General features: G+C 41.8%; 1 protein-coding gene across 3 annotated transcripts in view; it reads right to left on the reverse strand.

Annotated features, from left to right (window-relative positions):
* The window catches only part of LOC113406240 (SH3 domain-containing kinase-binding protein 1-like), a 378,903-nt gene that overhangs the window by 102,658 nt on the left and 249,616 nt on the right, over window positions 1–26,629 (reverse strand). Inside the window, exon 1 of one of the 3 annotated variants that reach the window (XM_026649809.1) lies at window positions 20,644–20,674. The exons of the other annotated variants lie outside the window; for them this stretch is intronic. Within the exon in view, the coding sequence (XP_026505594.1) occupies window positions 20,644–20,655 (12 nt within the window). The 5' untranslated portion in view covers window positions 20,656–20,674. Of the gene's footprint in view, window positions 1–20,643; window positions 20,675–26,629 lie in introns of those variants that run through there. 3 annotated transcript variants of the gene reach the window in all.

Genomic DNA, 26,629 nt, shown 5'->3' on the forward strand with positions numbered 1-26,629 from the left:
AAAAAAAAAAGGCTTTTTTTTTAGTTTAGTTCATGGAAAAATGTATGTATGAACTAGAAACAACAGACAACAACAAACATTAACTAATTGAACACAAGGTGAAGCTAGTGCATTCCAGACTTGTGGGGTGGGTTGGACTGGTGAACGTCCTTCCCTGGAAGGAAGGGAGAAAGGAAGGAAAAAGAATGGCCCAAACACCATTGGCTGCTTTACTGGAAGGTCAGCAGGAAATACAGCAGCCCCTGGCCACTTGTTCTTTGCTCAAGACAGGAGGTAAGAGAGCAGAGTGGCACAAGATACTACTCTTTTGCAGAAGGGGAGGACAGAAGCTGAGCCAACTGGCCCAGGCACCCTTTTCCTTAAAAAGAGAGAAAATGAGAAACTGGGCCTCCTGGGTGTTTTACCCAGAGGGGAGTGGGGGAAAGGAACAGAGTGGTATACATGCAGAATAGTTGCTGGGAGGACAGGACGCCCTGCAACACGATTTGGGATCCCCAAAATGTATTTATTTGGGGAACAGCAGGGAGGTCCCAGAACTCAACAACAAGGAGAGAATGAGCCCAGAATTCATGATGTGTGTGTGTCAGAATTAGGGAATGTTACGAATGAAGTTTTTGAAGGGCAAGGGAAATGTCTAATTGGTGATGGGGAGGGGAGGGCCAGTTGATTTACTAGGAGAGGAAGTGAATATATAACAATGTAAATTACATAAATTTGGCTTTAGATGGGCGTGCCCTGGCAGCACAGGTACTTTCCACTTATGCCTCTAGTCCTCCAGTGAAAGGTATTCAGGAAACTTTGCACAATTTGTACATACTAATACCTCTCTTTTTATTGAAAGCTTGATTCCATTGCCTTTTGAGTATAGTTTGATACATAATATCTCCATTTCTTTTTATTCTGAAAACCAATAAAACTTGAATTGTTAACTTAAAAATAGATATAAGGTCACTTTCCTCCACTGCTTGAGACACAGGATCCTCTCTATTCCAACATAGTCAACACTCTGACTGTTTATTAGGTTTTCAGAAGAATAAAACATACAGCCAACCAAGGACATCTCTGAGAAGAATCCCACAGTAGGTGTTTCTTTCACAGTTACTAATCTGTAGTAAGTGAAAGGAAAGAAAAGAAGTCCAGAAGATAGATAAATCCCCCTCCCCCGCATTTGGGCCGGAGTTCCTGCTGTCAGCTTTCTGATTTGTCTTTATGTCATCCTAGGCCCCTTCCTAGGGAAAGTTGGCAGGTCAAGTACCTCCTGAGGTCATTGGCAGGTAACAAGGACTAAGCATATCCAACTTTATAGTTCCTGCTGATCCTGGACACATCCCTCTAATAGTCGGTTTTCTTTCCAGGGACCAGCTCACAAAGGTTGCTTTTGGTCCAGATAGATTCTCCCCTGCTCAACTCCAAAGACCAACATACCCTACCACACTCTCTTTCACCTCTAAATAGGAGAGTTAGGCATTTTACTAAGTGTGGGAGCTGTCATGGTCCCTGGGTAAGCTGCCCCATCTGAGACTCTTCTCCAGTCTCCCGAGTTCACCTCTTTCAAGTGGCAGTCCCAAGCCTCCATTTCTCTTTCAGGTTGGCCCCCGCAATCCAACCACTCTTAAGAACAGCCATACTGGGTCAGACCAAAGGTCCATCTAGCCCAGTATCCTGTCTTCCGACAGTGGCCAATGCCAGATGCCCCAGAGGGAATGAACAGAACAGGTAATCATCAAGTGATCCATCCCCTGTCGCCCATTCCCAGCTTCTGGCAAACAGAGGCTAGGGACACCATCCCTGCCCATCCTGGCATCCATAGCCATTGATGGACATATCCTCCATGAATTTATCTAGTTCTTTTTTGAACCCTGTTATAGTCTTGGCCTTCATAACATTCTCTGGCAGAGTTCCACAGGTTGACTGTGCGTTGTATGAAGAAATACTTCCTTTTGTTTGTTTTCAACCTGCTGCCTATTAATTTCATTTGGTGGCCCCTAGTTTTTGTGTTATGAGAAGGAGTAAATAACACTTCCTTATTTACTTTCTCCACACCAGTCATGATTTTATAGACCTCTATCATATCCCCCCTTAGTCATCTCTTTTCCAAGCTGAAAAGCCCCAGTCTTATTAATCTCTCCTCATATGGCAGCCGTTCCATACCCTTAATCATTTTTGTTGCCATATTTTGTACCTTTTCCAATTCCAATACATCTTTTTTGCGATGGGGCGACCACATCTGCACACAGCATTCAAGATGTGGGCGTACCATGGATTTATATAGAGGCAATATGATATTTTCTGTCTTATTATATATCCCTTTCTTAATGATTCCCAACATTGTTAGCTTTTTTGACTGCTTTGAGTGGATGTTTTCAGAGAACTCTCCACAATGACTCCAAGATCTCTTTCTTGAGTTGTAACAGCTAATTTAGACCCCATCATTTTATATGTATAGTTGGGATTATGTTTTCCAATGTGCATTACTTTGCATTTATCAACACTGAATTTCATCTGCCATTTTGTTGCCCAGTCACCCAGTTTTGAGAGAACCTTTGTAGCTATTAGCAGTCTGCCTGGGACTTAACTATCTTGTGTAGTTTTGTATCATCTGCAAATTTTGCCACCTCACTGTTTACCCCTTTTTTCCAGATCATTTATGAATATGTTGAATAGTACTGGTCCCAGTACAGACCCCTGGGGGACACCACTATTTACCTCTCTCCATTCTGAAAACTGACCACTTATTCCTATCCTTTGTTTCCTATCTTTTAACCAGTTACCAATCCATGAGAGGACCTTCCCTCTTATCCCATGACAGCTTGTTTTGCTTAAGAGCCTTTGGTGAGGGACCTTGTCCAAGGCTTTCTGAAAATCTAAGTACATTAAATCCACTGAATCCCCCTTGTCCACACGCCTGTTGGCCCCCTCAAAGAATTCTAGTAGATTGGTGAGGCATGATTTCCCTTTACAAAAACCATGTTGACTCTTCCCCAACAGATTATGTTCATCTATGTGTCAGACAATTTTGTTCTTTACTATAGTTACCACCAGTTTGCCCGTCACTGATGTCAGGCTTACCGGCCTGTGTCAGGATCAGCTCTGGAGTCCTTTTAAAAAATTGATGTCACATTAGCTATCCTCCAGTCATTTGGTACAGAAGCTGACTTAAATGATAGTTTACAGATGACAGTTAGCAATCCTGCAATTTCACATTTGAGTTCCTTCAGATCTCTTGAGTGAATACTATCTGGTCCTGGTGACTTATTATTAGAGCTGTCAATTAACTGCCGTTAACGCGTGCGATTAATGCACAGCACAATTAATGCGTTAACTTTTTAATGCGCGTTAATCGCAGACCCTCTGGGTGGGAGGTCAGCATGAGCTGCTCCAGAGAACCTATCTGGTCAGGCACAATAACACAAGCTTCCACCGGAGGGAGGGAAGAGACAGAAAGTTAGGTAGTTCTCATCCCTGCGTTTTTAAAGTAAAAACAGGGACAGCCAGGGGCTTGCTGGAGCTGCCGCTCCCCCTTTGAAGGGCTTGCCCAAGTTTCCCTCCCCATGCCTCCTGGGGCTGGGGCTGACCCACCCCACCCCATGTCGGCCACTATCTGGGGCTGCCTAACCCCCCCCCCCCCCCAAGCTCCGCACTGCCCAGGGTGGGGTCTTCCCCTCCTAGCCTTGTGCCATCCGCAGCTGGGGCTGATCCCCGAGCCCTGTGCCGCCTGCAGCTGGGGCTCAATCCACACCCCCAGCCCTGTGCTGCCTGCAGCTGGGACTGATCCCCTCCTCCCCCCAGCTCCGCGCCTCCCCTGGCTGAGGCTGATCCCCCCCCACCCTCAGCTCTGCGCCACCCCGGGGTCAGCTCTGAAGCCAGCACTGCCCGCCAGCAGCAAATTTCTCCAGTTTCCTGCTGGCGGGCATTGCTGCCTTTAGCTGACCGCCAGGCAGCAGCCGCCTCTCTCTGCTCTGCCTTGCAGCCATGACAAATGCCCAGGTTTGGTGAAAAAGTAGGAACGGCCAGGACAGAGCTGAAAAAGGGGCCTGTCCTGGCCAAAACAGGACGTATCGGCACCCTAACCAGCCCGGGCCCTATTGTTCCTGGTCGGCCCCTCACTCCCGGGACCAATTCCCCCTGCGTCGTGCCCTATTGCCCTTAACCGGCCGCTTGCTCCGGGGGTACCCCATAGAGAACATGGGCCTGGCGAGCTCAGCCTCCCTGCACCAGCTTCTCCTCCCTTGCAGTATGATGAGTCCCTGAGGTAAAATCCACCCTCCCTTGCGAACAAGGGCTCACTCAGCTGAAGGGAGCCCACTTAGCTCAGTAAAAGGAGGCTAGCTGCTCTTCAAATTATTTTTTGGCCTTCCTAATTATATTTTTACACTTCATTTACCAGAGTTTATGCGCCTTTCTATTTTCCTCATTAGGATTTAACTTCCACTTTTTAAAGGATGCCTCTTTGCCTCTCACTGCTTCTTTTACTTTGTTGTTTAGCCATGGTGTCACTTTTTTGGTTCTCTTACTACGTTTTTTTAATTTGGGGTATACATTTAAGTTGAGCCTCTTCAACTATATTTCAGGGTTACACCTTCCCCTACCCCCCACTTGCCAACCATAATATCTAGCAGGCCCAACAGACTTGGCACCTGCAAGAGTTTCCCTTTGGGAGCCTGTGGACAGTAACAGTATTGTTATCCCTTTATGACCTTAGTGGTAAGTCAAATTCAGGATGTTGTGGGTTGTTTCCATTACGAAGAGAAACTGATAATGGAGTTAGGCATTTTTGATGCAATCCTGTTTACATATAAGGAATGCATAAAGTCCAGTTTCCCTGAACACACCAGGCATCAAACAACGAAAGACAGTGTCTTTGCTCAGAGTTGCCCCTTTCCAGTCAGCACTTATCCCAAAAGCTCTCTCTCAGTTTCTGTCAGGGCCGTGCTCCCGGGGGTTGTTCTGATTGAGTCCTTTTTTTCTCCTGCTACCCTGGTGTATTTTCCTCCTTCTCACTAACGCACAGACACAGACACCTCCACCAATCAATACCTTTTCCCCTGCATTTGCTGTATCAGTCCTAAAGAAACCCCTCAGTCAGCATGGCATGACTTCTGCTCGGTCTTGCCATGAGGGTCTATGTTTTGGGCAGTGGCCTCTCTTGTTTCAGCTATTACTAAACAAAGATGCATTTAACTGCTCCTTAATTTAGCCTGAATGGAAAGATGGCTGTTATGCCCACCAACTTTTTCAAAATGAAGTATGATTTATATTGCCAAAAGGTGCACAGCACTCCAGGGAATGGGTTTAAAATAACACAGATCTATGCACATACTGGCATGCTTTTGTTTGGCATAACTAGGGCCCAACCAAATTCAACTTTGGTCAATTTTATGGTCATATGTTTTAGAAAATCGTAAACTTCATGATTTCAGCTATTTAAATCTGAAATTCCATGGTGTTGTAATTGTAGGAGTCCTGACCCAAAAAGGTGTTGTGGGAGGGTTGAAAGATTATTGGAGGGAAGGTTGTGGTACTGCTACCGTTACTTCTGCGCTGCTGCTGGCGGTGGCGCTGCCTTCAGCGCTGAGCAGCTGGAGAGCGACAGCTGCTTGCCAGGAGTCCAGCTCTGAAGGCAGCAATCCGCCAGCAGCAGCACAGAAGTAAGGGTGGCATGATACGTTATTGCCACCCTTACTTCTGTGCTGCTGCCTGCAGAGCTGGGCCCTCTGTCAGCAGCCACCATTGTCTGGCCACCCAGCTCAGAAGGCAGCAGTGCAGAAGTAAGAATGACATGGTATGGTATTGCCACTCTTCTGCATTACTGCTGGTGGGATGCTACCTTCAGAGCTGGGCACCTGGCCAACAGCCACCGCTCTCCGGCCGCCCAACTCTGAAGTCAGCGCATAAGTAAGGGTGGCAATACCATGACCTCCCTAAAATAACCTTGTGACCCCCTGCAACTCCCTTTTGGATGAGGAGCCCCAATTTGAGAAATGCTGGTCTCCCCCATGAAATTGGTACAATACAAGGTAAAAGCACACAAAAGACCAGATTTCATGTTGGGAGACCAGATTTCACAGTCCGTGATGCATTTTTCATGGCCGTGGCTTTGGTAGGGCCGTAGGCATAACTCTCAAGCCCCTAAGCAGGCATTACTTAAGCTTTGCGGCATCCTGTTCTCTTGGCTCCCAAGTTACAACCTATTTGCTGCAGACCCCAGACTCTCAAATCAGTCTGTGTCAGCCTGCAGCAGCTGATAACTTCCCACCTCTCTTTCTGAAGGGAAGATCTTTTAACTGATCAGTGCCTTTTGATCTCCAGGTTCTCACGAAAACTGCTATGTAACCAGGGTTAAGTCTGAGGAGTAGCTTCTTCATGGCTATAAATCTGGCTATTGTGTTTGACTGTTTGCTGGGATCCTTCTTATCTAGGCCACTATTTATCGTTTTCTTCTTGTTTTCCATAACAACCCCTTTTGATCTAACTCCATAGCAAGTAACCCACCATGAACAAATACGGAGAGGCAAGCACAATATTCATAAAAATAATATAGATATTTCCTAGTTCTCCACAGGATCAATGACAAACACTTCTAACTTTGCTTGGCAAGCTCTTGATACAATTTCTCACCCTCCCCCACTTTTTCCTTACTATACTGTAAAGAAGAAACCACTTCCTGCTGGAGAGAAAAACATTACATACAATCTTTAAGCTGTTTCAGAAACAATGATTCACACAGCAAAATGTTGACATTCAATAATAGTTAGTATGAATATCAAATATTTGCTTTCATTTTTGTTTATTCATCTCCCAAATTCACCACAACCTAAGTACTAACATTTTTATGAGGAAGGATCTCAGAGCACTAGGGAAACATTAATGAAGAATCACCATCCCTCTGAAGCAGGTAGATATTAATATTTCTACTTTACAGATGGGGAAACTGAGACACAAAGTGACTTGTCTAAGAACAGAAAGGGAATTTGTTGTGGACACAGGGAGAGAACCCAGATCTCCTGCCTCTTAGCCCAGGCTGCCTCTCAACAGGCACCAGAATACATCACCAAAACAAGAGTATCTTGATCTTGCCAGTACTGTGGGGTAACAATAGTTGGATTATGTAGCTGTCAAACACAAATCCCCCATATTTATGGCTACAAGCAAGTGGATCCTAAAGATGAAAGGGGAAGGAGACCTTTCCTGCACAAAAACAGCCAATCAAAATAATAATACTGACCAAGCTTTGCTGTACAGATATTAAGAGAGATGTCACAGATTTAGCAGCAAACTGCAGGCATTCATGCTTGGTTTCATGAAGCCAATGCCTACCATTAAAATAACAGGCAGTAGTTAATACAATGGGTTTCAATGGCACTATGAAGTCACATACACTGCATAGCCCTATCACTGAAGTCCATGCTTTTCCCAGTTATCGAACTAAAAGTTGCCATAACACTATAGAGATGGCAAGTTACCTCTCTTGAAGTCATTGTGTGATAAATAATGCTCTTTTCCCCTATATAATTTGGAATCGGGGTGATATCCATAAGAGTGATGGACAACACACGACAAAGCATAACATGGACAGACAACATGCAAGTTTCCATCACATTGCTCAGTTAAGGTCCTTCAGCCGTCACCTGCAACACCTGAGACTTTCTTAAAGGTGACATGCAAAAGGGAGAAAAATTGGACTTGTGCCCAGTTTTTCTTCTTTGTGATTATACAGAAAGCCTGAAAGATTTTTGTTTTTATTAATCTACTTGTATTTTACATTAAAAATGAGGGCTTGTCTGCCTGGAACATTCAGTGATGACTGGAGAACTAGTGAAATACTGACATCACAAGAATCAAGATGGGGAAAGCTGAGCAACTGAGAAGGGAAAACTTTTTTTGAACTCCTGTATTACTTCTATGAATAACATTTTGGATAAAGGTTGTAGTATTGCCAATCCTACGCATTGAAAAAGCATCAGTCAAGCAAACAAAAATTGTCAGATTATCTTAAATCAAGAGATATTTTTAAAATAATGCATTCGGTGTGGGGGTTGATTTTGTTTGTGTTCTGTTTTTGGAACCATTAGGATACACTCAGGTCACATTTTCAAGCTTTATTTCAGAACTATGAGGGCCATAAACTTACTTTTTTTTTAAATGAAAATGTGAGATTATCAAATAGTCACATGACTCCAGGAGCTAAACGCTTAATATTACAAAACTCATGATAAAATAACGTGAGTTAGCAATACAGAAGCTGCCTTTGTTAAAAATTCCACACCCACACTCCTTCAAATAAGGTGCCACAATAAACGTGGCCTGAACTCTTCAACAAGACCTTCAGCACAACCAGAAAAGATTGGGTTTTGAGGGAAAAATTGATCAAGATTTTTTTAAAAATATTTTAGATCTTCTTTATAGATCATAAAGAATCAAAATGAGGCACAAGTCCAATGTTATAAACAATATGCAACTCAAATGGTGTGGTGATTTTGTGATTCTGGATGCTAAGCAAAGTCAAGCTCTCACTCGTGATCTAATCAGGTCAGGACTGAAGGCTCTGTTATACTCCAGCACAACAGTTAAAGGAATACAATTCCCCCTTAACACCTATGCATTAACATAGGTAGGCTTCTCATGGCAACAACTTAAGGGCTTGTCTACACTTGGAAATTTACCTGTTTAAGATCCTGTGAGCAGGCCCGGCTCTGGCTTTTTGGCCGCCCCAAGCAAAAAACAAAAAACAAAAAACCTGCGGCGGGGCCGGAGCGCGGGTGCAGGGGGACCAGCTGGGGGGAGGGGGGGAGAGAGAGAAGGGGGCGGCCAGGGCTACAGCAGGGGCGCTGCCACGCGGCCCCTCCCGCTGCGCCGCCTCCTGCCGCCTGCTGCGAGGGCTCCACTCCGGTCGGCGGGGAGGGAAGGAAGAGGACTGCCCTGCAGGGCGCTCTGGTTCTTTGCACCGCCGCCCCCTACAGGGCGGCCGGAGCGGAACAACAACAACAAAAAAGCGGCCGTGCCGCCCTACGATTGGGCAGAATGCCGCCTCGAACAATCTGCCGCCCCAAACACCAGCTTGCTCAGCTAGTGCCTGGAGCCGGCCCTGCCTGTGAGGACACTTATTTCAGAATAGTAGGACTCTATCAAGGAAATACAGAACTGCTGCACCAGTTTAAGAGCCTAGCACTGTACTGTAGTGTATACCACTGTCTTCCATTTAGAATTTATATTGACACTACAGACTTTGGGCTTGTCTACACTGGCACTTTACAGCGCTGCAACTTTCTCGCTCAGGGGTGCGAAAAAACATCCCCCTGAGCGCTGCAAGTTTCAGAGCTGTAAAGTGACAATGTAGTAGCTATTCCCCTCATGGAGGTAATTTTTTTATAGTGCTGGGACTCTGCCGCGACTACACAGCCACGTTAAAGTGCTGCCGCCGTAGCACTTTCACTTTAACATTGCCAGTGAAGATGTGCCCTTTGAAAAGAATCCTGTCTCATCCATTCAGACATTGGTGATTGTGACAAGGGCCTGCAAAGAAGAGAAAGAGGCTAGTCACACTATCTCAGAGTGCTCTCAAAAGTTCAGAAAATTCCACTGACTGGGGCAGGGGGAAAAGAATGCAAAGCTTCTTTGGCCATTGCTTTCCCTTTCCCCTTCAACTACTATTTTTGAATTCTTGTTTACATGTGATGAAACAATTATTTTTTTGTTTCAGGCACAAATCCAAGGCCATTACTATAACAAGAGAAAACTAGGCCTTTGTTCTTTTGTATTTATTTAAAAAACTAAGAAAATGAAAAAACAACAAAAGAAAAATCTCCTCTGATAGGCAAATTATGAGAGGGAGGCTCTCAACTACAAAAAAGAAGCAAACAAAAATAGTTACCAATTTCTTCCAGATGTTGAATGAACAGAAGCATAAACAAGCTTCTTGTCAACTAAACAGGGTTGTTGTTGTTTTTGTGGTGATGGGAAATACTTTTTCTACTTACATCTTAAAGGGACACAAATCTTAACGTCTTTTAAGCTTCAAATCTGAACTATTTTACATTTCAATAAAGTCCTCCAGAAGTAAATGTATCCCACTTTGTCAGAGAAATTTAACAATGGAGAAGTGACTAGAATAAGTTATGCCTGTGAATCCAAACTCAGCTCTATGTGAACTGTCTTCCATGCCAGCAACACTTAGTTTTACTACCATGGGGTTTTCCTGACCCTCTATACGAGCTCTGCTGAAAGAACAGAATTAACAGTAACTGAAGGGTCAGTACAGTGGCACTTCAGACAGGGAGAAGTTTAATTCTCACATTTAAAAAAAAAAGTCCTTAAAAAAGGAAGGAAAAGTTTCTCAGCAGAGTGGATTTAAATTCCTGACTTTCTATATAGTTGTCTCCTATGTTCATCTGAATGGCTTCCTCCATCTACACCTCTGCCCAGCTCTGCCATGGTGGAAACATCACTCTGAATGCTCTTGTGGTTATAGCAAGAGAAGCACTGTTGATTACCACCTGTAAGGATGTCTTAGCCACCAATTAGGTCTCTGTAAGGATGTCTTAGCCTTAATTATGTTTCTGGGCTCCTCCCTGTTGTCATGCAGGAGCTTCAAGAGGAAAGGCATTGCTGTGTCCCAGTTTAGAAAGTCATACTTGGCCGGTAAGACTTGAAAAGACACTTTAAAATAACACGTTAAGATGAACAACAAAAAGCACTTATCTTGGTGGAAGAAGAGTTATTTATACAGTGCTGTGTGTACATGACACTTTAAAGACAAAAATGACAAGCCCAGCACCAATTTGCTTGTAGACAACACTACAAATGATGACAAACAATGAAAATGGGAGAGGCTACAAAAATATAATATGGTTGAGTTGATCTACTATGCAGGCAGCTTGACGGTTCTGTATTTATTATTTTTTCATGTTTTTATTTGCTGTTGCGAAATGAAGGTTTAAAACAACAAAAAAGAGTTCCTTTAAAATAAAATAGAAGGCGTAAAGACATCAGCACTTTTAGAAGCAGGAGTTCAAATATGTATTTGTCCATTTGTTTACTGAAAGAAAACCTTGGCTAGTTCCATGAGATTAATTACCTATTAGCCACTTTACTATGTTATTTACAAATACAGTAATTTAAACTAGTAATAGTGTGTGGTTTCACAGAAGGATTAAAAAGGTAGGAAATGACTGAATTCAGATTGCATGTTCAGCCTTCATTCTACTATGTTGTGGGTATGCTTTATAACACACTCAATGGCATGATTACAGACTGTCAGGTAATCCAGCATCATTCCATTTTTTCTATAGTTTTAAATGCACAAATGTAACATCCTGTAGTATTCTGTGTATGCAGACAGTCATTGATTGTTATTTACAGTATATGAAAAGTAAACAGTACATGCATTTTACCTACCAGTACTGCACTTAACATATAACTTAAAATGTACTGGTATTATGACAATGCAAGAGTCATCTTTTGTCTCTTCCTTTATGTAACTCTCCCACACTGCATTGTTCTATTGTGTGCGCCTGGTGAGCTATAGTGTGAAAGGAAAGTATGGGGAGTGCTATGTAGAGGGGAAAAAAGGGAAATAACGTAACAGTATTGCCAACTCTCATGATTTTATTGTTAGTCTCACAATATTTGATGTTTTACTTAAAGACCCAAATCCAGGAGCCAAGTGATCACACAAGACCCTCAGCTTCCATTAAAAAAGAAAATGTTTCTAGCTCTTGTAGTTGCAGAGAAAAAGTCTGAAAATGCAACGTGAGCATACACTAAAGGCTCAGAAACCAAAAGGCACATAAAAAGAACCCATTCATTTTTTAACAAAATCCCTTGATTTTAAAGCCAATCTCATGATTTTGTGGGTTCTGACTCACGATTTTTCAATGTTTGGGCTTGGCAATGCTGCCTAAGGCACACAGTGAGGAAGGGGAAGCAGCAAAGGGCAAGACAATGTAATAAGAAGTGGGAAGATGCGATAAAACAAAGACGCTGGGAAGAATTAGGCTGGAAAAAAACAACACAAAATCAAAAAAACATGCAAACAAAATAACTAGTAGCTTTTCCATTATATAAGGGTGAGACCAATAAAATAATCAAAATGGAAATAAAGAGAAAAGGAGGAGAACAGGAAAAAACATCAAATTATAGCACAACAAAGGAGCGCATTATTCTCTGAGCACTGTAACTTTTTCACATTAATATGAGCAAGCCACTGCAATCCCATTCAGTGCTGAAGAACTGACCTGTAGGCCATTAGTATATTTTCCATTTGCCCTTCCTAACATGCCTCAAACCTGGTCTGACCTGGGGGAGCTACTTTTAGGTTGGGGAGACATTATTTCAATGTCCAAGACCATTCAGTCACTGACTTCATGAAAGCTGCCATTCTTCACAATCATGACAGTTTTAGGAAAGAAGTGGATGCTTATCTACAGAAACTGGACTGAGACCATCAGCTCCTTTCATTTTGGTCAAAAGAGGAAACATTATATGGATGACTTCCACATCCTTAGCTATGTGGGCAACCGAGAGCTAAAAGTCTAAGACTCCATACTCTAATAGCAAACCCCTGAACTAATCAGTTCTTTGACTAATATTCTGAAAGGGAATATTTCCAAACTTTCAACTGGCTATAGACAAAGGGGTATAGATTTAAGAAGTTTCAACATTTAGAACATTTGTCCCAAATTCATCCTTGGTTTATTTCCTCTAAAGTGTTAAACCTGTAATAATTAACATTTTCCAGTTATTTTATTTTACACAAACAAAATTATACACACTCACTATCAGTAAAGACACTGGGATTTATGCAGAGTAGTACAGTTTATATCTTCCACATTCATGTAATTTATAGTATTACATTAAAGCAGAGATTCGCAAACTTTACTGGGTGGAAGACATCTAAACAGAGAGATTTTCTCATGGGTTATGTCTACACTGTATTGAGACACCTGCAGCTGGCCTGAGCCTGAATGTCTTCACCGCAATTAAACAGCACCTTAGCCTGAGCCCCACGAACCTGAGTCAGCTAGCACGGGCCAACCATGGATTTTTAATTGCAGTGTAGACTTACCCACAGACACCTATTCTCCCATTTGCAATCAGATGACATCACTTTAGCAACTTCAGCAATTGCTTACAGGTAAAATTATTTTAGGTGTTTTTTAGTTTTTTAGCCATCCTTGTGATTTCCCTCAATAGCTTCAGAATTCCTGTGAAATATGGGATTATGCCGATGTTTTCAGTAAAAAGAGGGCAGGTACTTTCCTGCCTCACTGCAGTTATAATAGTCCAATTGACCAGCAACCCAGAACTGAGACCCCTTTGGTCACATATACTCCTTGGAACTGAACTCCTGATGCTCCAGGAGTACCTCCACAAGAACCTGAAGAAGGTGCTAATTCGCCCCTCCAACTCTTTGGTGCGGGCTCCAATCTTTGTGGCAAAGAACAATGGCTCCTTATCTCCAATGTTGATTATTAAACTATGAACAAAGTGATGGTCCAAAACCTCTGCCCCTTGACACTTATTAACCAACTCTTTGAGAGGCTCCACATGGTCAAGCTTTTTACTAATCTGGACCTTTGTGGGGCCAACCTGGTCTGAATCAAGGAAGGCGATGAAAGGAAGACTGCATTCCGCACCTGATATGGGAATTTTGAATATTTAGTTATGCCTTTTGGGTTCTGTAATGCTCCAGTGATGTTCCAGCATTTTGTCAATGATATCTTCCAGGACATACAGATTGATTCATGATTATTTATTTGGACGATGTGCTTGTTTTTTCTGAAAACCAGGTGCTGCATGAGCAACATGTGCCCCATTCTCAACAGACTCCATCAAAACTATATTTACTCCAAACTGCAGAAATTAGTTTGACAAAGACACAATTGAGTCCCTCAGCTATATTATTTCCCCCAAAGAGCTAACAATGAACTCATGAAAGGTATCACCCATCTCTAGGTAGAATGCCACAAAGGATGTAAAAGGCATTCAGGGGTTTCTCAGGTTTGCCAATTTCTACAGGCATTTTATCAAAGGATTCTCTCACCTAGTTGCCCCGATAACTGCACGCCTTCAGAAGGGAGTCCACTTCATCAGGTCACCAGAGGAACAATAGGCATTTGATCAGCTAAAGAGATCTTTGACATCAGCTTTCATTCTTGTGCACCTGGATCTTGCCAAGCCCTTCACCACAGAGGCAGCAGCTCTGAACTTTGCCACTGGAGCTGTTCTGTCACAACATATTGGCCCTCATAACCAACTCCATTCCTGTGCCTTTTATTCATGAAAACTAACCCCTGCTGAGAATTATGATGTCTGTGACAAGAAGTTACTTGTGATAAAAGCAGCATCTGAAGAACAGAGACACTGTCTAGAGGGAGCTCAGTTTCTGGTCCAGGTCCTTACTGACTGAAAGCATTTGGAATATCTCCGAACTCCTCCTAATCTTAACCAGTGACAGATCTGCTGGTCACTTTTCTTTGCCAGATTCTATATCATCGTCACCTGCTGCCCTGGATCACAGAATGGGAAGGCAGATACATGTTCCCACATGGACGAATATGCCGAGTCAGACACCGTTCCCTTGACTACCATTTTACACCTGTCAAATTTTATTTGAGAGACAACAAAAAGGGACCTGATGCCCCTCATTTGGTCCTTGCTTCCTCAAGATCACCAAGCAACTAAGATCTGTCAGATCCTAGAGCCTCTTAATGTTCTGCCTAGCTCAGGTTTCATTTGAAGGATGGTTTGCTTTATTGCAGAAAGTGCCTTTACATCCCAGACAGCCAGCTCAGACGCAAGGTGTTTCGATGTGTTACAATATACCAGTTGCCGGCCACTCTGTCTGCTTCAAAACCCAAGACCTAATGTTACAATATTTCTGGTGGCCAGGGATGAATACTGACGTTAAGAGGTACATTAGTTCATGTGATCTGTGCTGCCAAAGCAAGTGCCCATGTGCCAAACTATTCTGTCTTCTCCAGCCTTTGCCTATCCCGCCTTGACCCTGGTCCTTGGCATCCTTGAATTTCATTGTAGATCTACTTTGCTCCCAGGGGTACACTGTCATCCTTGTCACCGTTGATCTCCTCATTATTTATTTCTGCAATTTATTTCTGTTTGCTCCCTCCCAACCCCCAGGAAACAGTCCACCTTTTTCTAGATCATGTTTTTGACTCCATGGGCTGCCGACCATACTAGTCTCAGATGGAGATTCACAATTCACTTCCCACTTTTGATGCCAGCTCCACAAACTTTTAGGAATAGAACTGCTTACCTACTCAGCCCATCACATACAAACCAACAGGCAGAGAGAGCAAGTGAACCAAGTCCTCGAACAATGCCTCCGCTGCTTTCTCAATTATTGTCAGGATAACTAGGTCGTCGTCCTCCAATATGCAGAATTTGTGTACAACTCTGAACATGCATCCACCTGACATAGCCTATTCTATGCAAACTAGGGTTTCCACTATTGCCTTCATTCAGCTGCATCTACAGACTCCCTAGTCCCTACCACAGCAAGTCTAGTGGCCCACCTTCACCGGGTCCACCAAGAGCTTACTATACACCTGGAAGACACCAAGGAGGCCTAAAAATGTCATGCTGACCGAAAACAGCGAGCCATATCAACCCTGTCTGTAGGAGAAAAAGCCTGATTGTCCTCCAAACATCTCAAAAATTCATCTGTTCCTCAGCCAAATTGGACCACCAATACCTAGGCCCATTTAAGATCCGGGAGCCAATTGACCCTGTAGCATTTAGGCTCCAGTTGCTGGAATCCTTGAAAGTCCACCCAGTTTCCCATATTTCCTGTTTGAAGCCTCACATAGATAATCACTTTCCCAACCACTCAGCTTTACCACCACCTCCCACAGATGTCCAGGGTCAAGAGGCAATGAGGTCTGGGAACAACTAGATGCCACACGAGTTTGAGGCAAAAACTCTTATTATCTGGTGGAGTGGGAGGGCTATGGACTGGAAGAGCAATCATGGAAACCAGAAGAAAACATTGGTGTTCCACAATTCGTACATGCCTTCCATCAGAAACACCCCCTGAAATCTGGTCCCACGGACTCTAGTAGGTGCCCTTGAAGGGGAGGTGCCAGTACTGACAGGGTCTAGGCTGCCAGGAGACTGGCTCTGCTGCAGGCTAATGAGCTCAGCTGTCTGATTGAGTGCGCCATCTGATTGGTTGAGGGAGTCAGCACGCTGTTACATAAGATCAGTAGCCACAACAGTCCAGTGGCTGCTCAATGCATTCCTAGCCTGCAACTGCACCTAGTCCTGTCCCTACCTCTGCTGTCTCTAGTCTTGCTTCAGCCCCAGTGTGTATCTGTTCCTGCTCCAGCCCCCACACTAGCACCAACCTTTACCTGCTCTGCCTCAGCCCCCAGCTTCTTCCTGACTCCCAGTTCTGACCCTCCACTATGCTTTCTGACTGCAACTCTGGTTAACCCTTTGGCTCTGCTCTAACGGATAGGCCAGATTCTTGCTCCCACCACTAGACCAGACTGCCCATGGCCTTGGGGAACAGAAATTTGCTAATAGAGGGATCTTCAATCTACCAAATAAAAGTATAAGAAGCTGGACAAATTCAGACTAGAACTAAGGTGCAAATTTATAACAGTAAGTGTAATTAATCATTGGAACAACTTATCAAGTGTTGTGGTGGCTTCATCATCACTGGAAATTTTTAATTTAAGACTGAATGTTTTTCTAAAAGACACGCTCTAGTTCAAGCACAACTATTGGACTTGAAACACAAATTAATTCAGAGAAGTCCTATGGTCTGTGTTGTGCAGGAGGTCAGACTAGACAATCACAATAGTCCCTTCTGGTCTTAAAAATCTATGACTCTATAAAATCTGAAATTTTGACATTTGATGCTGCTAGACCCTCAGTTATCACTTTTGTTAATGAGCTAAAAATCTTTCCTCCCAAGAGATTTTACTGGGATTCACTAATCAAAGTGTCACTATCAAAGTGACAAAGTAAATGCAGGGAGTTGAGAGCAACAGTTTAGCTAAGTAGAAATTGTGTAAACAAATGAAGCAAGACATATTGGAATCACAGATGAGTAAAAAGCTTAGCAAATGAAATAAAAAGAACAAATGCAGAACTGAATCTATGCACCATGCTCCTAACTGCCTTATCTCAAAGGAACAAAAAATAACCGCTAAATGAGGTACGTGAACAATATCTGAGTGAACACAGTCACTTGCTTTCTCTCTCAAACTGGAGATTCACAATGGAAGGTCAGATTTCTGGCAAGAACATTGCTGAAAAGTAAGATAAATATTCTTGTAGCAGACATCTTTCTTCCATTGCCCCTCCTCCCTTTATTTATTTTTAATCATAACTTCTACTGACAATGGCTCGTGCAAATGAAGGGATCATTTCTCCCAGTATCACTCATTAGAAATTCCACCATTTGTGGGTTGCAGTTCAAAACACGGTTCAGAATCACTTTTCTGTCATTTGAGGAGGATTATATAGTCAATCTACACATCGTGGTGGAAATCCTTCTGTGCTTTCTCATGAGAAACATACACTGTCAGCAACTGGCATGCTCCAGATTGCACCATCCAGCACAGAAAACTGCTTTTACGAAACCTCCCCTTTTGTAGCAATTTGCAACCAATGGGGCTGTTAGTATTCTAAGCCTCTCTCTGCAGCTGTTAGGAATCAAGCCGGTTCAGAGTCTTGGCTGTTGTGGCTCCTTGCCCACCATTCCAGCGTCAATAATGTGTGCAACCCAGAGAGGAACAAGGGATGCTGCTGCTTAAAGATAGCTATGATCCCTTGGTTCATTCGCTGTATCAACAAAATTATGTTCACTGATAGAAGATAAAAGTTATGGCTAGGCTGCACAACAAACACTTCAGAATTGTCACACCACCTAAGACATTTTCTCTTATTATACTATATTTTCTTGTGTAACATTTTGTAAAATGGCATTTATTCTGTGTCTATCCTGACATCCATTCCTTTTCCTTTTTTCCCGCATCTGGTCCAAGCAGCATTTTCATATTTTTAAAAAACAATCTGTATTCTTTCCCTCAATGGAGATATAATACATTTTTTCCAATACCATGCCTATGTCCCCCTCCCCCGCCCCGCCCCAGTAGTGGTGTGCTCTTTCTTTGCATCAGGAGCTTCTTGATACCTCAGAGGTTTGCAGATAGAAGTGCCTATCTGTAAAGCTACTTACATAGCCCTCGTCACCACAGTATCAGAGCAACTCACAGTCACTAATGGATTTTATTCACATGACAGTCCTGTGAGGTAGGGAAACATCCCCATTTTATAGATGCAACAGAGCAACTCAGGACAGAAGCAGGAATAAAACCCATGTTTCCTGACTCCCGGTTCTATGGTCTGGTAATCCACCAGATAACATTGCCTTTTGCCATCTTCCCTTGTGTTTCTTTTGTCTTCCCCATGTTCCTTTCTTTTTATGCTTATGGTAAGTTATAACCAGTGACGAAAGATAGTAATATTACAGATTTTTCTTGATCATGGTAATGAAAACGAGAATACTTAGTTCTTCTATAGTAAAGTTATAATGCCAGGATTGATAAACAACAGTTCGATAATATTCTCAAAAGTTAACTGATAAAGGAACTGTTCCACTATCTTAACTCATAGTCCCTTCTGCAACAGTGATGGACAGTTACTGCCTCGGATCCAGTCACAAACACCTCCCCCTCCCCCACACCTGCCTGAAAGGAGGACCTGTGGAATGCCCTTCAGACATATTCAACCTTCCAACAAACACTGTCGCCCCACCCCACCCCCAAAAACCCCAAATCCAACAATCAAGAAAACTGGAAAGACTGAACATTTGGAAAGTAAGTTTTATTGTAATCAGGGCAATAAAGGAATTTTCACCACCCTCCATTTTGTTTCCTTCTTACTTTATGTGACATTTTTCTTTTCCTTCTTCCTCCATCCTCTTTCCCTGTTCTGTGACCTTTTACCATCTTTTTCTGCCCTTTTGTCCATCCTGCTTAGTTTTATACCTTTATGCTCTTTTCTTTGGAGGTTTTTGTATTAAAAAAATTCTTTACCTGGTAGCAAATTATATAACGAAGAACTGCAAGGGAAAATTGATTAGCAATCTCGTCCATTTCCCTTACCAGCCCTTTCAAGGATAAAGTTCTTTGGCACAGCATGAACAAAGAAACTGACTGGAACTTATCTGTTTCACTCTGCATGAAGCTCTGGAGTGTGGAATACAAATGGAAAATGACTAGGATCGTGTGATCTTAGTTTTCCTCTACAGCAAGCACCTTTCGCACAGAGACAGCTTTAAAGGGAACAGTCAGCTCTGTGTATGAAGCTTTGCTGATATCTGTTTGGGTGGCCCGAGTGCGGTAAGTATCTGAACAGCCAGAACACAGGAGGCAGCAGTCTATACAGGTCTAGGAATTACCATTTGAGCAGCATTGCTCAAAGGCCTTCCTTAGGCCAACAGTTTACAGTCCCACTCCTCTCTCCCCCAATAATTTTTAATAGATTTTCACAAAGTGCTTAGTAGCTCTCATCTGTAAGCTTGTATTTTAGGATATTTTTTAAAAAGCAAGTATTTTTGTGTCAAAGTCTTGTTAAATTTCTTTTGTCAACAAACAATTAAATCAGACTACAGACATTTCATCCTGTAGACTGTCTGGCTATTATATGGCCCTGTTCTCCCCTCCCCCCTGCTTTTTTTTTTAAGGCAGGAAAAGGAGAGACACATGGCATATTGTAAGCTTCAAGGAACCTTGTAGCTTCATTTCATGTTTGGATGAGAACTCACAGACTTCTGCTTTTAAATGCATGAACTTAGAGTTCTATATCTACCAAAGAAGCACAGAAAAAGAAAAAACTATTTGCAAAAAACCCAAAACAAAATATCAAATAATTTATTTGGTGTTTCTCCTTTCAATGTGCTAGATAATTTCATAACACGCACCACCAATTGACACAAATTCTCCTTGCAATTACATGAAGTAATGATTGCTGTTTAGATTTCATTACTTTAGTGAACAAAAGGTGTGACAACATCAAGAAATTACTAATTTTAGTTTTTCCCATTCATAGAGCAAACTCCAAATGTCACCTCACAGAAAATGAAACATTAAAGCACTCTTTCTTTTTCTACCAAGGAAGAGGAACTTTAATCATACTAAATTATTTTGGAGAAAAAAATGGATTTTTGTTTAGTAAGCAAACACTTGAAATGGCTACACATCCTATGGAGATGGTGTAACAATTACTGCTTATGTGAACTGCCAAGTTACATTATTCTTTAGAGTAAAAGACTGGAAAACAAGTAGTATAAAAATTGAAAACATCTGTGTAAGTTTAATGGCCAAACTGACCGAAAGGGAAAAAATTACAACAAAACAGTTCCAGGACAGACTATGTCTCCACATAGTAATCCCTTATTTTAATATATTCCTCTTTAACAGAGCTGGAGTTCCCATCTGCTCAAGATCCTGATTAATACAAAATAGTTTATTTTCATATACACAATTTTTGTCCACTATGAAAAGAACCAAAGAGCCCTCCTACCAAACATCGGTGCTCTGCAAAGTATAAGTTACAATATAGTATTAGATGGTTAAAAACAACAAAAAAAGCTTGTTTAAAAAGAAATACCTCCTCTCCCATTGTGAAGTAAAGCTGCCTTTCTACAGTTAAAAGTATCCAAGAAGAGAATCGGAGTTCTCCCACTTCCTTGTAATAGTTAAACTTACAAGTCTAAAAGACCAAGCCTAAAACTGAGTCACATTTAGGGCCCTCTGAGCTTTGAGGAAAACAAAGCTTGCATTTGTTTATTTCACAGGAAGCCTGGAACTTTTCGTAGTTTTGCTTACTTTGGGGTAGAGGTTTCTGCCTTTCCAGACAGAAAACTCAGCTTCACTGGCTTCATGTATATGACAGCCAGAAAAGGCAACATAAGCAGTAATATGCAAAAAAAAAAAAAAAAAAATTGCAAACACCTCAGACAGAAAATCTTTTAACATATAAATCATATAATTAAACTGAAAAATGATTTTGGTCTTTGTCACATTCCAACTACCCAATTTTCACCAATTCAAAAGCTAGGAGCTAAAATTCCACGTGATTTACTACTTTTTTTAAAAGCTGAAATATCACCATGAATTTTCTCTTCCACAACAAAAGTATAAAATCTTAACACTTCCATGTTCCCTATAAAGACATTGATGCAAATGTATAAGAATGATTGGAAATGGAAAATGATAATATGGATAATGAAGAATAAATCGGAGGAGGCCATACCAATCTCACTTTTATTTGAGCTATGCAGTGTGTTGACCAAGCTTCAAAACATTCTGCAAAATCCCAAATACACACATATATATAAATAGACTCACACATTCTATACATCCAGTATTAAAAATCAACTATCTCTGATGGTAAAATGTAGCAGCCATTCTACCAGCACCATCAATACCAATACAACAAAATTTAGGCATAAGGACATGAAGCAAAATACCTTAACAAATGAAAACAGGAATTTTGAAAGAAGATCGTAAATTATCGAGTCAGGACAGCCAAGCAGACGTACCTACTGCTGGGAAATGTGCCACGGTATTTTTTAATGACCAGAAATGATCACGAGATTCGTTGTACCTCTCATGTGGGAGACAAACCCTCTGACTGTTTGACAGCATCTCTATAAGCACAGTAACCACCCTAGCACCACGCTGTGGAACAGGTTTAGTAATGGCTCAGATGGCAGTATGCAACCTGAGTCATCAAAACCACTTCCTGAAGAAGATGTTAATTTCAAACTTCCACTGAACAAATTCTTTTAAAGTCATAATGAAATATATCCTTTTCAGTTTCACAGAATATAAAGTTGGGGTTCTTTTTTTAAAAAGCCTAAAGTGCATTTTAATTATATAAAACACAATCAATTGTATTTTTTAAAATCCTCTGCTAAAGATATTTTTTAAAAAAGCCAAATTTACAGATTCAGAAAAAAAATCAACTTATTAATTCAAATTGATAGAAAATTATGACTGTACAAACTGTCATTCCAGTTGCTTGATGCAGTTCAGTTTGCTTTATGTAACATGAAACAATTATTTAATCAGAAATCTCCTTAATACCTAATGAATATGAAGGTTACATATGCAACATCAAAGGTGAATTAGACTTGTTATTTTATTATTTGTGCCAAGCTATTTGCTATCTTAACTTCCCATGTTCATGTATGCAAAGAGTATCAAATGTCTGCTCATTAAAACCTTCCTGAGCTTTAAAAAGGCTACCAATCCCCTCTCCCCGAAACAAAAGTTCCAACGTATAATTAAGGATCACCAGCATTGAGGTTAAATTCTCAAACAAAAGCAAACAAAATAGAAGCAGAAAAGAAAAACTCATTTCAAGTAAATCTACATCCTAGAAATTTCACAATATGGTCTATGAATTGCCACAAGTGCCAAAACAAGCGTTTGAAAGCACTGAGTTTCAAATGGAGGATTTTACAAAGTTGTAACAGTTGATCCTTATCTGCAATGATCAGGTAAATCACCCTAGGATCTTGCTAGGGAAAAAAACACAATTGTTTCTTTGATGTAGACACAACTACACAAACATCCCACACACAGATGGAATACAAGCTGTCAGGAACAGTATCCCTGATGATGACACAGCACAACTTGCTGCTGAGCTCTGTGACTTTATACTCACGCACAACTATTTCAAATTTGGTGACAATATATACCTCCAGACCAGTGGCACCGCCATGGGCACCCGCATGGCCCCACAATATGCCAACATTTTTATTGCTGACCTGGAACAACGCTTCCTCAGCTCTCGTCCACTCACGCCCCTCCTCTACCTACGCTACATTGACGACATCTTCATCATCTGGACCCATGGGAAGGAGACTCTGGAAGAATTCCACCACGATTTCAACAGCTTCCACCCCACCATCAACCTCAGCCTGGACCAATCTACACGGGAGGTCCACTTCCTAGACACCACAGTACAAATAAGTGATGGCCACGTTAACACCACCCTATACCGAAAACCCACCGACCGCTATGCCTACCTTCATGCCTCCAGCTTCCACCCCGGACACACCACATGATCCATCATCTACAGCCAAGCACTGAGGTACAACCGCATCTGCTCCAACCCCTCAGACAGAGACCAACACCTACAAGATCTTCACCAAGCATTCTCAAAACTACGATACCCGCACAAGGAAATAAGGAAACAAATCAACAGAGCCAGACGTGTACCCAGAAGCCTCCTGCTACAAGACAAGCCCAAGAAAGAAACCAACAGAACTCCACTGGCCATCACCTACAGTCCTCAGCTTAAACCTCTCCAATGCATCATCAATGATCTACAACCCATCCTGGACAATGATCCCTCGCTTTCACGGTCCTTGGGAGGCAGGCCAGTCCTCGCCCACAGACAACCTGCCAACCTTAAGCATATTCTCACCAGCAACCACACACCGCACCATAACAACTTTAACTCAGGAACCAATCCATGCAACAAACCTCGATGCCAACTCTGCCCACATATCTACACCAACAACACCATCACAGGACCTAACCAGATCAGCTACAACATCACCGGTTCATTCACCTGCACGTCCACCAATGTTATATATGCCATCATGTGCCAGCAATGCCCCTCTGCTATGTACATTGGTCAAACTGGACAGTCACTATGTAAAAGAATAAATGGACACAAGTCAGATATCAGGAATGGCAATATACAAAAACCTGTAGGAGAACACTTCAACCTCCCTGGCCACACAATAGCAGATGTAAAGGTAGCCATCTTACAGCAAAGAAACTTCAGGACCAGACTCCAAAGAGAAACTGCTGAGCTTCAGTTCATTTGCAAATTTGACACCATCAGACCAGTATTAAACAAAGACTGTGAATGGCTAGCCAACTACAGAAGCAGTTTCTCCTCCCTTGGGGTGTTCACACTTCAACTGCTAGCAGAGGACCTCACCCTCCCTGATTGAACTAACCTCGTTATCTCCAGACTGATTCTTGCCAGCATATTTATACCTGCCCCTGGAAATTTTCATTACATGCATCCGACAAAGTGGGCATTCACCCACGAAAGCTTATGCTCCAATACATCTGTTAGTCTTAAAGGTGCCACAGGACACTCTGTTGCTTTTTACAGATCCAGACTAACACGGCTACCCCTCTGATACTTGATGTAGACAAAGTCTCAGGAACCAACTTTGCTTATGATCACTATATTAGTTATTAGGATTTATTTAAAGTAGGTTTTACTGCTATTTTACATGTTGTGTTGTATCACACTGTCAGCCAGTTATCTGGGAGCTCATCAGATAAAAAGTAAACTCATTCTACATTTTAGATACATACCAAGGAGCACTGGTATTTATCAAAGCGTGTTCTTTGTACTGGAGTTGAAACCTCTGGGGAATGGAGAGAAGCAGAGCAGCTGCTCCCTTCTAGAAATTCACTATCACAAATTTATGTCCCCACAGAAAATCTCTGAAACTCAGCAATATGGAAATCAGCTTCACTTTTGCCTAAATAAAGTATGGTGGTTTCTTGGAAGCAATCCATCCCGAAATGGTTCTACTTTTTTGTTTTCCAGGCCGAAATATTTTGAGATTTCATAGATTTTGTTTTTCAGGGTACACCACCACAGCAGAAGTCCATGGCTCCCAACCAGGAATCAAAACCAGACTCTCCATAGTATTGCTACTGACATCACTAGCTGTTATATAGTCTTTTCACCAGTAGATCTCGATGCAGTTTTTAAGTAACTCAAGTAAGCGAAAGGAATCTAAAATCAACTGTGGTCGTTATGTATATTATAACTGCATTTCCTCCATATGGACAATGCTTTCCTTCACTTTGGTATGTGATGTATGTGCAAGGCACTGTGGTATAGGCAATGTTAAAACATCCTATATTTATGTAGTCTATACTGCAATAACAGTTTTTAAAAATAACGATCTTCAGTGACACAGAGCACTGTTGTGTGGTAGACTCATTTTTTAAAAATGCCACTGATACAGTTACATGTTCTCTGTTAAAACCCAGGGCAAAGCCATTTCACTGAAAGCTGGGTTATTCTCGTTTATCAGAGAGTAGCTTGAACATTTTACAATCCAAAGAGTGAAATCGTGATATCACAGATACGTTTGGGGAAGGGGGAAGGAATATGGAAGATGAGAAGAGACACTGCTCACTGATGCATCACTCTCCAATAGCGATTCAGCAGAGACTCAGTGCCAGTCTGGGTTATCAAATTTGTTCCTCTCTATTAAACTCAATTTTCCATTTCCTGCTCCATTCCCTTTGTACCTGTTTTCCTGTATGAGATTATGGTTTCAGAATCCTAGTAAAAGGTATAGATCTAAACTGTCCTTCATCTGAGAGCTAGCTGTGTTTTACCTATCTCATGAAGACCTGGTGTCATTAATTAGCTTTTATTGCTGTAAATTGTTTATACCACAAAGGATAAATAATATTCTTGAGAATTTTGTGTTACACTTTACAATTTCGAAGTGCTGTTCATAATTTCCAAATGATATTTTTGCACACACAAAAATTAATCCTACATTGTTAACACTTTACCACTGAAGCACCAATGGATAATGTTAATCACTTAAGATGGAAGTTTTATAGTCAGAGAATTATCTCATGGTAGATTAGAGATGAGGAGGCAAGGAATGGTAAAAAAAAATGGACCAGAATGAGTGGTTTGGTGTCAGAAGAGCTACAAAGGTACAAAAGCAAGGGACCTCATGATGTGGGCGTTTCATGCATGGAGTGGCTACAGAATCATGTTCCTAGGCTACAAAATGCTATATGCTACTATCGTTCTCATGTCCCTTATTTTGAGCTTTGGTTCTAACTATTTTTAGCGTTCAACTCTGTAACTGCTTTTAGGTCTAATGTCATACCTGGAAAAGTGCAGCGGGGAGAAGGGTGGCAAAGGGGTAAAGAGCAACTTATGTGAAGTGAATTCTCCCTTTCCTCCTGTCTTCACAAAAGAGATGAGTGGAGACACTCCCCATTTGAGATGATCAGGGTGAACTATCAGAAATAATGGTGTTTAAGAAGAGACTTAATAAATACAAAAGTTTTAAAGGAACTAAAAACCAAAGCAGCCTTCCCGCCAACCAAAACGTATAAGTTCTTTAAAACAGCAATTCTCTATACATTGCTCTTTATAGTCCTACATGCAGCTCTCACTGTGTAGATGACTGATTAGTGATCCACTCAGTTTAGTTGGATCTCAAGAAGAGACGCACAAGAATGTCAGTCACAGGACCATCTACCTAATATATTGTGCAGCACAGGGAGCACTGAGCAAACTCAGCAACTCCTATATTGCTGTTCAGTTACCCTTTATTACACAGAAGAATAAAGAAACAGGAGCAACTGGTATTCCCTCCCTCCACAACAAGCAAAAATGGAGTTCCTCTTCCTCCCAACAGCCAGCATGAGTTCTTGAGGAAGATGGGGGTGGAGATGGAAGAGGAGGGAGAAACTGCCAAGAGCCAAGGGGATAGGAGAGAGAGAGGATGATGTTGTGTCAGTGTATAATAAATGTGTGCCATGATCAGGCAAAGACTAACAACATCATA

The sequence above is a fragment of the Terrapene carolina genome, unplaced genomic scaffold (assembly GCF_002925995.2).
Source record: "Terrapene carolina triunguis isolate 2854851 unplaced genomic scaffold, T_m_triunguis-2.0 Scaffold23, whole genome shotgun sequence".
Classification (NCBI taxonomy): domain Eukaryota; kingdom Metazoa; phylum Chordata; order Testudines; family Emydidae; genus Terrapene; species Terrapene triunguis.